The sequence below is a fragment of the Eupeodes corollae genome, chromosome 2 (assembly GCF_945859685.1).
Source record: "Eupeodes corollae chromosome 2, idEupCoro1.1, whole genome shotgun sequence".
NCBI lineage: Eukaryota > Metazoa > Arthropoda > Insecta > Diptera > Syrphidae > Eupeodes > Eupeodes corollae.
The window spans coordinates 105,370,394-105,382,611 of record NC_079148.1 but is presented as its reverse complement, the minus strand read 5'-3'; the positions used below and the strand labels follow the sequence as shown (position 1 = coordinate 105,382,611).

The following is a 12,218-nucleotide window of genomic DNA, read 5'->3' as shown; positions in this document are numbered from 1 at the left end:
CAAATTTATTTACAAATAAAATAATCTGCTTAAAAACGTGATTTCTAATCAATATTTTTTTCTTCTAGGCATACTCTCAATAAGATTCGATATAATAGTGTTAGGGATACTATTCCAAGCCTCTTTGACTTGGATAAAGAGGTCATTTGTAGTTTTACAGCTTTCGCGTACAATTCTCCGAACTACAATCTCCCATAGATTCTCCGAAAACTGTGCTGGCCATTCCATGACCTCAACTTTATGATCACGAAACCATTCATTTACAACCTTATTGGTGTGTTTTGGATCGTTGTCGTGCTGGAAAGTCCATTTAAGAGGAACATTTTCCTCTGCGTAGGGGAGCATGATGTTTCCCAAAATGTCTTTGTATACAATGCGATCCGTTATCCCATCTATTTTATGAATAGGCCCTACTCCCTGTCCAGAGAAGCATCCTTCATGGTTCCTCTTGTAAACGAAGGATCTATTCCTCTGTTAATTGGACGACGAACACGTTGCACACCATCTGAACCCTTAAAATTAAATTTGGATTCATCAGAAAATAACACTGTGTCTGTAAACTGTCCAGTTTAAATGCTATTTGGCAAATTTCAATCTTGCCTTCTTATTTTTGAGCGAAATAAAAGGTTTTTTCATCATTTTAAACGATTTCAAACCACCATCCACCGCTCTCCGGCGAATCGTTATTTCACTCACTTCCAATGTTTTCTGTTGTAAGTTCTCTGTAGGATAATAAGGTTTTTTTTATTGCTCCGACAAGCAGTTTATCCTCTCTGAGCATCTTTGCCCTTGGTCTACCACCTCTGTGGATAGTTTTCACGGTGTTATTCTTGTTAAATGATTTTATTAAGCGAGTAATCACTGATTTATTAATATTTAACTTTTTTGCAAGGTCTGATTTAATTTAAACGTTGTTGGATATTTATTTCGCGCCATTGAAAAACAAAATAGAGACCAATTACTTCACAGGTTATTACTCCATAAATTGCATATTGATTAAAAGTAACGGTATTACCTCCGGATGTCATGGCCAACGAATTGGAGATAATTCTTTGCTATTTTTTTTCTTGCATTGTTGCTAACTGCTTTCAGATTTAGTAAAATAATTAACAACAAGAGTGGCTATAGGAAACATCATGATCAATACAACGTTCTACATCGTAAGACGTTCTTTGAAACAAACTGTTGCTTTAGTTTTGGACAACACTGTATATCTCGGTTCCATTAATTTGTCTATTTCTATTTAACCATCAATTGGGAACGAAACTTACTCAAAAGAGTGCAAAATCATAACTATAATTTCATAACTTTATCTGCCAGACTATCACGGCCATTGACCAAACAAAGAATAAACAAGATGCTCCTAAAGAAGAGAGGAAATCTTTGTTTGACTATAGATTTCATGCTTATAAGTGCAATGTGTCGTAAGAAGAAACAAATGCAACAAGAAATGAGTGAAAAACACACTTGGAGGAAACCGGGATAAGTCTAAGCACACGATTTGATAGTAATACGCAGCTACACAAGAAGCAGGGAAAATACTCAAATGATTCTACTAGAATCTAGAAGATTTAGTTTTGATGTCCAAATAGAACAAAATGGAATTGCCATTAGAGTAACTGAGTAACTAGTTTAAAAAGAAAGGAGTTAGTAGGTAGGTAGCTACTTTGGACTACAGGAACTCTTTTTCAATCAATTTTTATTTCAATGGGAACTTTTATTTAGATTTAGAACACGTTTTGGAAGTTGAAATGCTCTAGATTTTGTTAAGTTACCATGACCTATTTGTTTTCTGCTTTATATTATTGAAATTTAGAGGAAATCAATTTTTGTTAACTTTCTTAGCTATCTTAATGATGACCTATATCATCGATGCTTAGAAAGTTTCACAAGATCACCTTAGTAGTATACTAGTCAATTTATCTATATATGGGTTATTTTGTTCCAAGAACCCATACAGCGAACTTATGGCGCTGCTGTTTCGCTGTACAATTTTTACGTTAGCAAAATGTTACGTTTCACTCCATCAAAGTAATTTTCTAAATTTCATAATTAATCGTGTAATTTCGTAAGCCAAAATAACAAATCAAGTCTTTGTTTCCAAATGGGTCGTAGCACAACAATTAAAGTTCGCGAATTCGTTATTCACCACCATAAAAATGGACAGCCAATTCGACAAGTTGCAAAATGTGTAAGTTTGAATGCCTCAAAACCTTATTGAAGACAAGGGAAAAAACGCATCGAGCAACATTTGCAACACGTCGGATCAAAGATACATTGTTTGAAAAATCAAAAACAATCCAAAGTTATCAGCCCCCAAAATTGCTAATGAGATACAACAAGAACTAGAGAAGACATGCTATTCTGAAACCATTCGCTGTGTGCTTTGCGACCATGGCCGAGTCGCTCGTATAAAGCCTCTGATCAGAGGAGCCGCCTTGCCTTTGCTAAGGAGCATATTTTGAAGAACTCCGACTTCTGGGATAGTGTGATTTTCGCAGACGAATCTAAATTTAACATTTTTAGGTCCGACGGGATTTCTTACGTCTGGCGAAGCCAAATACGGAACTCAAAACGAAGAACCTGAAAACTACAGTGAAGCGTAATGGTATGGGCTTGTATGTGTGCAGCAGGGGTTTGAAATTTAGAATTTATTTAAGGGACGATGGACAAAAATTTTGTACCTTAACATATGAAAAAAAATCTGATGCAAAGTGCAGAAAAGTTAAAATTTCTCATTTTATGACCCGAAGCATAAGTCAGGAATCGTGCAGACATGGCTCATCTGGAATTGTCCTTACGTGATGACACCCCCCGCCCAGTCACCAGATATGGACGTGATAGAAAATTTGTGGGCTTTGTTGGACATTAATATACGAAGACATGCAATTTCTAACAAAAATTACCTGAAAAGGGTCCTAGAAGAATGGCAGAAAATTACACCGGAAATAAAGAAGCTTGTTGATTCCATGCCAAAAAGATTACAAGCTCTTGAAAAGGCAAAAAGGTACCACACTAAGTACTGAAATGTTAAGGATTGTTAAAACTCGAAAGTTTTTTTCTAAAACAAATGATCTTGTACCAAATAAGCTGTGGCTTGAAATGTATTGCTTTTTTTTAAGTTTTTTAATTGGTACCTTCCTAAATACCAATATTTTTAAGTAAACTCTTGTTCTTTGTTCAAGTATATGTCATAATACTCTATCTACAAATTTTTGAATACAAATTGATCAAAATCCTTAAAATTTTATACTAGATATCAATTAAAAGTCGAATAGAAGATGAAGCTTGTAATTTTATAAATATCTACGTATACAAGAAGAAGAAGGTCTACTAATATACAGTAAACAAGAAGACTATCGAAAACAAAATTCAAAATATCGACACCAACAACTTTTTAGTAAGACTAAAAAATAATGCAAGAAAGATAAATTTAAAAATATACATGTTATTGCCTTAACCCTCTGCGGCCCGAATTATTAAATTTTTTGATTTTACAAAAAACAATGTTATAACGTTCTTTATTAATATTAATAGTTAAAACTAAAAATGCTAACAGGTATATACTTCTGGAATTACTTCTTTTTGTGTGGTTCATCAGTGTAACCACCAGGCCATATACACATTTTTATTCTGAAACAAATCAAAACAAATTCTGTAAATATGTGAATGTGTTCTATTTATTTAGTGTGAAACTTAGCAAAACAATGTTACTCATATGACATAAGCATAAGGCTACTTGCCAAATAGAGCAGCACTATTTTGAACGAAGAGGCTGGGTTTTTGTTCTGTAGTATGCACATCTTCTAGAAGAACCGTGCAGATTTGTCATATCGCACCTCCAAAGGAACATTTCGTTTGAAATGGTTTCTATTCGAAAATTCTGATAAGCGGCGCCCTCTGCGGGTTTTGAGTGTATGAGCTCCTGTAAGTCTATTTGCTATTGCGATTCGGAACTCTTTCAATGTCAATGACTTATCATTCTCAATTGATCTTTCTTTGAAAATAATAAATGAGTTCACAATGGAAACATCAAGGAAGTGCCAGAAAATACGATGCCACCATTTGTTCGATTTCTGATCGATATCATAGCATGACTATCGGCTTTATCAACTAATCCCATGTGTTTTTCATCATATCTGTCCAAAAAGTTCCCTAAGATGTGGATAGCTTTCGTATCCTTCCACTTCATGAACGCCATTCAGTCTCTGCTGACCCGCCAGTCGAAATTTCCTTTTGTAAAACACTTATCACTAAGAAGGTCACTTGGCAGTTTTTTTCTATTGGCTCGTACAGTTCCGCAAGAACAAATTATTAAATTTTTCAAATCTTTTTGAAGCTGGACGGATTTGAAAAAGTTGTCAAAAAACACATGGTGCCCCTTTTCCTATTCATTTTTGAGTCAGGTCCTTGACAACACGAGCATCGAGATTAAGCTCAGCATAATCCGACGATCTTCCGGTGTAGATTTGAAATTCGGATATGTTTGCAGACTCAATGGCTCAAATCCACACCTTATATCCGCGCTTTATGGGCTTCATTGGCATATACTGACGCAAATTGCTACGTCCCTTGCACATGGATTCATCGATTCGAGGGCATATAGCATGACAAATAATTTTTCGACAGTATATCGATCATTGGCCATATTTTGAAAAGCTTGTCGAAGTTTTGTACTTCCTCTGTTAGCTTGTTTGGTATTGTCATTCAGGTGAATGCTTCCCAGAAGCCATAGGAATCTGTTCCTGTTCATTATCGAACTCAAATACTGATCACGCAATTCTGGCTGAGCTGACTAGTAGTCTCGGCAGCTTAGCAGTTTTTTTATACCCATGAACAGATTTATTGCCAAAAAACCACCTTAATTTAAAAAAAATTCGCGGGTACTGCCTCTTGCGAGGAATTGACAAATCCTTCAAGAGTAATTCTTGTCATGAAAAAGTGCTTTCTCAAATTAGCCGTTCGGATTCGGGCTAAAAATGCAGGTCCCTTCCATTCCTGACAACAGTACTCGCACACAGGAATGGTTGCGAGTTGTAAGTCACTAGGCCCTGGATCACGTCGGACTGTTGCGCCACCCAATTTATTTATTAGTATTTTTCTTAATTTGCGTAGCCCTTATTTTGTTAAGTAGAACTTCATCCTAATAAGCCCAATCTGATTTAAACACATGCGCAGGGCTCGAAGGGTCTCCTTCATTTTCATGACACATAAACTCAGCTTGGTCATCATCAACATCTCCGATTTCGGAATCGAGATGGAATGGAATATTTTCAGGAAAAATGTCATCAAAGGTTGAAATTCTTGTCCATTACATCCCAGTGGCTACGCTACGCACAGAAACCACCCGCTAAAATATACAAAAAAGAAATAAAAACACAAATTATCACAAAACTTAAAGAAACATGAAACATTATGCACAAGATTCAGTGTACTAAAAAACTTACTCGACATTTTTGTTCAATATAAAAAATAATAAATATTTCCTGTAAGATCACTTCCACAACTGACAAAGAGGTCAATCTCTCAAATCTCACAAAATATAATCCTATATCCATTATTTTATGAGTCTATATTTTATATTTGTACGTAGGATGGTTTTGCAAAACAAATACTGGTACGCCAGACAATAAGGTTTTAAAACGTTGTTTCACTACATAACCACAAGGGCTAACATGATAAAGTATAGTATAAAGAAAAGTTGTGATATCGCTTTATCAAAAATATTCTCTTTTAAAACTTCTGTACATCAAATACAAAAATAGAAATATTAAAGTACGAAGTTTTTTACGAATTTTAAAATACTAATTTTGTCCTATAGTATTTTGTAATATAGAACATTTGGCATGCAGTATTATGACCCAGGTTAAAATTTGTTCTGTGCAGTTGTTTAGTATGCGATAAGTTTAGGCACATAACATCAACTATTTTGTAAAAAACAAAAACAAATTTAAACGAACAACCCATTTGGCTCCAAACCATTTAGCTTGGTGAGTTTCTAGAACTCCATGGCTTGAACAACCTATTTATGATTATGAACAACCTTATGATAGAGTGTATAAGAATACATTCATCATTTCACAACGAATTCTAAAATCAATTAATAATTTCAAAGTAAATTAAATTAAATACACAAATTAATTTTGCCTTTCTTTTTTATTTCTAGGGTTTTACTTATGTAGCACCATCAGTCCTAGAAGATATGCAACGAGCCAACAGAATGCCAGCCAGATCGCCTAGACGCACTCCGCGACAAACCCATGATGGTTCATATCGTCTAGCGTTTCCACCACAACGAGGCATGTGTTCGCGTGCAACACCACCACATCTACAGACATTTGCCCCCCGACCATCGCCGCAGGACGAAATGATGGACGTACAGGGCCCTGTCGTATAGTTTGCAATAATGCAATCTATAATAAATAAACCCAACAACAACTAGCAAAATGAAAGAAAAACAATAAAAGAAATAAACAACAAGAAAACATATAAGAAAGTTAAAAGTTAAAGAAAAGTAAAGTAAAAAAAAAACGAATATAGACAAAAAGGCATGTAAAATATACACTATATACCACACAATATACTATATAATATACAAATATTTTTATTTTTATTTAATTTTTGTTTTGTTTCTTTTTTTTTTCTTTTTGCGAGAATATAGATAATTTTTTCTTTAAAACTACATCTTAAGCCTATATATCATATATTGTGTTTATAAAAACAAAAAACAAACAAAAATAAAGCTTTTGCAATGTAAATGTTTTATGATTTTTAAGAATTATTATGATTTAGTGTTAAAATATGATCATTTTTATTTACTATTATGTATACAGTTCTAGTTGCAAATTTTTTGATAAAATCATCAAAAAAAAAAAGAATTCAACTAAAACGAAAACAAAAAAAGAAATCGAACAAGATTATTTAAAAGCTTTAAAAATTCATAACTTTACAAGAAAACTAAATAATTTGGTTAAGATCCACTTACTATACCTCCACCGGATATTCGCACAATATTTTAAAACCACATTGTGTTCTTAATTTCAAAAAAAAATATATTTTGGGGGGAAATTAATGAGTTCAATAAAGCAAAGTACATTTTTTGCGGTTACCTTAAAAACATAAAATTTGTTTATATTTTTCAAAATCTTTAAAAGTTTTATCAGAATGTCTTTTCCATTCAAAATACCAAATACATATTACATTGTCGGTTCATAGACAAAATTGAATCAGTGTAAATCAGACGCTTGTATTATTTCAATACATCGTCAAAATCCAACTTTGAAGCTTTGCTCTCAGATTTTTTAAAAATCTTATTTGTCAAAAAGAACGTTTTTTCATTTAATAAGTTTAGTTTTTGAATCGATATAATATTTTCTATTCTTATCCCACGACATTAAACATCAATTTTTCAAATCACAGAATATTCGTGGTTCGATAGAGAACATATCACGAATTCAATTGTAATCGGAAACTTTTACGAACTCCGAAAAACCGTATCATGAAATCCGCTCGTAATGCAAAATTTTATAAGATTTTCCACTACGAACTTATTCGGTAATGGTTTTTATCGGGATTCGTAAACGTTTCCTATTACGATGTTATTCGTGATAGGGCTGATTGTTTGTATCTTTCATACACAAAATGCAAATGTTCCCATCGTGTCGCACGAAATATACAATCTCTCCTAACGCGGTAACCGATTGGAAAAAGTTCCAATTGAAAGATTTGTTCGTTCTTGCTAACCGATTCGGTGAATAAATATTGACGTATGTCATCGCATCAATTTAACATTTTACAATTTGTCAAATAAATATCAAATTGCCTCTGACTTGTCTTGAATTTCTTTTTCCAAAAAAGTTATCTCAATTATTAAAGTCACGAAATAAGAATTGAAATTTTAATTGGAAAATTTTTCCATAGAACATTTTTTCTAAATTACTATCCATCTTAAAACTTGCTTACGGAATAAATGTCCGTAGTATTTTGCTGTCGAAGAAAACTGGAACAAAAGCCAGAACACGCTTCGCATGAAAAATTACTATTGAAGGCATGGATCGCACGTATTTGACATTTTCAACGTACCACACAATTTGTTTCGGAAATTGCTCCGAGCTGTGTATCCCAATGGTTACGATTATAAAAAAATTCGTACATTTTGGACAAAATCGGTAATAAAGATAGAGATGAGACAGCACATTCTGTTCTCGTTACGCAAGAGTTCGCTTGAAAAGAATGTAATAGTTTATTCAATTTTAAAGTTGGTTGTTTTGAGTCTTGAAAAAAGTATCGAACATACCGGATTCGTCTAAAATAATTCCAATATTATGTACAAATATTTAATGATCAATAAAGGAAGTCGGTTAATGAGCTTCTCAAAATCTTAAAACTTATATGTTCTTCTAAACTCATCAACTTTAACATAGAATATTGTACATAAAATGCTTCTGGTAAAAAGGGCTGATATTGTACGTGTTGCTGAGAAAAATTTGGTGACAACAACGTTAATCCAGTAAAGTCTTTGTAAAAGTAAGCTTCGTTACAATATGTCAAGCTAATTCATAGCTTAGAGCTTCTCGGACTCAAATATGAAATAAGAAAGAATCAAAGATTGGCTTTAATGTAACTTCCTGAAACAATTTTCTTAAAAGTTATTTCTGATTAATGTTTATCATCGAAAAAACCTATATGACCTTGAGTCGAATCATTTTAATATAATAAAGTGGTTCGGCTGCAAAATTACAACTTATTGAAAAAGCATCAAAACTTAACACACGTTTTTCAGTTGACGATATTTTTCTGTTAAGGCGTAGTTTTTTATACCGGATGTTTTTGAATGTCTAAAAAAGCTTCATTTTTTAAAGTGAACAGAATGTAGATGTATAGATGACTTTAACAACTCAATTAATACTTCAACGCTTTATTGTATTTAATCTTAACCAAACTTTAGAAATGCACACATGAATAAATGTCTTATTAGTTAACAGTTTGATTTGAGGTTAAATTCCCGCAACTGATTACCGCCACCCTCACATTTGTTTACCCTGGGTCTCCCTAATGAAAACTAAAAACTGAGACGAAAGAGGTGAATTTAAATTCGCTCGCGTGTTTAATATTTAATTTGTAAGTAATATACAACATTATATATACTGACATATTTAAATATATTGTACTCGATATATAAAACAAACAAAAAAAAACATATATTAAAAATAAATATGCATGTATATTATATTAATAAAATGTGGTCCCTTTTTACAAATACATAAATAATAAAATTATGATTTTTTTGTATTTTATTATATTTATATTCCTAATTGTAAGAGAAAAAGCAAAATAAAAGTTTAATTTTGCGTTAATCTAATGTTTTTTGTTTTGTTATTGATTATTTTGTAAGACTTTGTGCGGCGACTTGTTGTTTTTGTTGGCAGCCATCTTAAATCATTTCTAAACTTTTAAATAAAATATCATGAATATTTTATCACTAAAACAAAAATAAACAAATAAAAATTGATTGTAATCAAAGAACTAAGCAAAAAATAAGGCATTTTGCGCGTGGCTTTATTCCTATTCAAAAGATTTTGTTTTAATTTGTTATAATTTTCTGTTTTAAAAAAAAACAACAATAAACAAAAATAAAGAAAACAAAACAAACTAAGCAATAAATATTTTTTTAAGAAAATTTATTTTTCTAAATGTAATTTTTATAAACAAAATGTATAGTTTGAAATAGTTTCTGAATATTGTTTTTATTTTTTTGTCAAAAGAAAAACTGTTGAAAATAATATTTCGCTACTGCGTTACTATAACTGAACAAAAAATTAAATAAATACAAATTACAAATAATCTAAAGGTGCTATAAAAAAAATAAAAAGAAACAAAAAAAAATATTGTGTATTTAAAAGACAGAAAAAAAATAACATTTACCTCGATGCAATTATTATATTTTTAAACTATAAACAATAAACTAAGCAAAAAATGAAACAAACGAATACAACAAAATCAAATATGCTACACAAAAATAAATAAGCAACATTTTTAAAAGAAAAAACAATAAAAGCAAAACATGAAATGCCTTGTTTTTTACATACAGAAGTTCAAATTAAGTTTCTTTATTTAAAGAAAGAAAAATTTGAAAACTCAAATCCAATAAACCATAGCTACAGAAAGTGTTCAAAAAATAGTGGATGTAAAAAGAGAGCTCTAGTTAATTATTCTTGTTTTTGTTTTATTAATATTTTATTATTTTTTTTTCTAATAAATTATAAAACAAGCTTAAAACGAAAGTACTTTAATCTAGTTTGTTCAGTAAAAATACATACATTATTTAACATATAATAAAAATAATAAACCTGATTAATTTGCATAGTTTAAGAAGACAACAAAAAATTTAAAAACAATTGAATAAATAAAAATTATCTAATAAAAAAAGTGAATTTGAAACAAAATATTTTTTTTTTGAGAGACAAATTAAAAATTCCTTAAAAAACGTTCTGAGAAATTGTAAAGCAATATGATGTAAGAATCAATAAAAAATAAAAACAAATAAATTTATAAAAATAAAATTAAAAATAATATGTATTGAGAAAATATCAATTCATAAAATAAAATTTCGATTAATTTTTTATTAAATTTTTTTTTTCTTTAATTAAGAGTACATAAGTATAATATGTAGGTATCAATTTATTTTTCTAAAATATTAAATGCTAATGTGTAAAAGTGAAAATCCGTAAACTAAAAATATAAAAAACAAAAATAATTAAAAAAAACAAATGGTTTATCCTAATGTTATTAATTTATTTGTGAAACAATGTAAAAGTTATCAGTTGATTTTTTTTTTACAAAACTTAAAAAAACAACTTTTAAAAAATGAATATGCCAGAAGCTTAAATTTGAACCTACTAATGAAATTTTAGATTACGTTGTTTAAATGATGCAAAGAGGTCTTTTTCTTTTACAGATTAGTTCTAGAAATTGAAGATGAATATTATTCCAAAGTTATCTCAAATTTTTGGATAGGAGCAACAATTAGACCTTTTGAACACAATTTAATTCCATTTGCTTATATGCGAGACTCTGAACATCTTCAAATTGCTTACTCGAACCCTTTCCTTTCAGCATTTCTGTCTGTCATGAAAGAGAATTCAATATTTCGATTTAAATTGACCAATGAAGATGTGAAAATTATTCTTTCACCGGTTTTTATGTGTTTTTCATTTTCTTCTTTGAATGTTAGTTTTTTTATTTCTTTCATTTACGAAGAACTTAATAATAAAATATATTTGGAAATTCCGTTCAAGAACTAAAGAGAACATTTCAAAAAATACCAAAAACAGAGGGCCGATTCCTGAAAGCGCGGCGGATCGCATTGAAAGCGAAAATTCAATTTTGACCGTCTTCGCTTTGAGTTAATTTCAAAAGCGATCCTTTCATTTTTCCAAATTAAATGTCAAATATTTCCAATTCATTTCCATGATATTTTCCAATTTTCCATTTATTTGTCAGCTGTTTCCAAAAATATGACATTTCCTTCCACTATTAAAATATATTTAATTTTAAATATTCAAAGAAAACTATTTAGAAGTGGGCCATCGCCTCTTGATGTTCCTCCGAAAGAGTGTGTATTATTTTTTTCCAAATTGAATTTTTTTTAAATGATTTTTGTTCAATAAGGTTTATAAAATTGTTTCGAGAAGCATTTGTGTACGTTTTTGAAAAAATCAAAGATGATTTCAAACGAGAAAACACTACCTCTTTGCCTTCAATACTCAAGCTTGCCGCTACATTGCTATTTTTAGCGGAAGGTTCGTACCAAAAAAGCGTTGGGGAGGACTACCGAATCGCTATGGCTCAACCAACGGTATCGAATGTTTTGAGTGAAACTCTGGACATACTGGAGAAGAAACTTTGCCCAAAACACATAACGTTTTCGTTTTTATTTTTTTTATTTCGTTAAATATTCAACAAAAATAAATTGATATCTTTAATTTAATATATTTTAAAAACACAAATAAAACTTATTTTTGTTTTAATTTTGTTGCAATCCGCCACTTTCACGCCTGTCGCTTTCAAAGCCCACTAGAAGAATGACATTTTGTTGGAAAGAACTTTCGCTTTCCAAATGGAAAGCGAATCGCTTTTGAGAATATAAAAATACAAATCCGCCATTAACCCATTTGGACCCAAATACAAAGAAACAGGAATGTTTTTAATTTTGTTTT

General features: G+C 30.8%; 1 protein-coding gene across 1 annotated transcript in view; it reads left to right on the top strand.

Moving 5' to 3' along the window:
• Positions 1-7,283, top strand: part of LOC129944096 (ribosomal protein S6 kinase beta-1) — a 100,681-nt gene extending 93,398 nt beyond the window's left edge. Inside the window, exon 10 of the mRNA XM_056053284.1 lies at positions 6,167-7,283. Within this exon, the coding sequence (XP_055909259.1) occupies positions 6,167-6,397 (231 nt within the window). The 3' untranslated portion in view covers positions 6,398-7,283. The remainder of the gene's footprint in view (positions 1-6,166) is intronic.
• Positions 7,284-12,218: the final 4,935 nt, after the last annotated feature.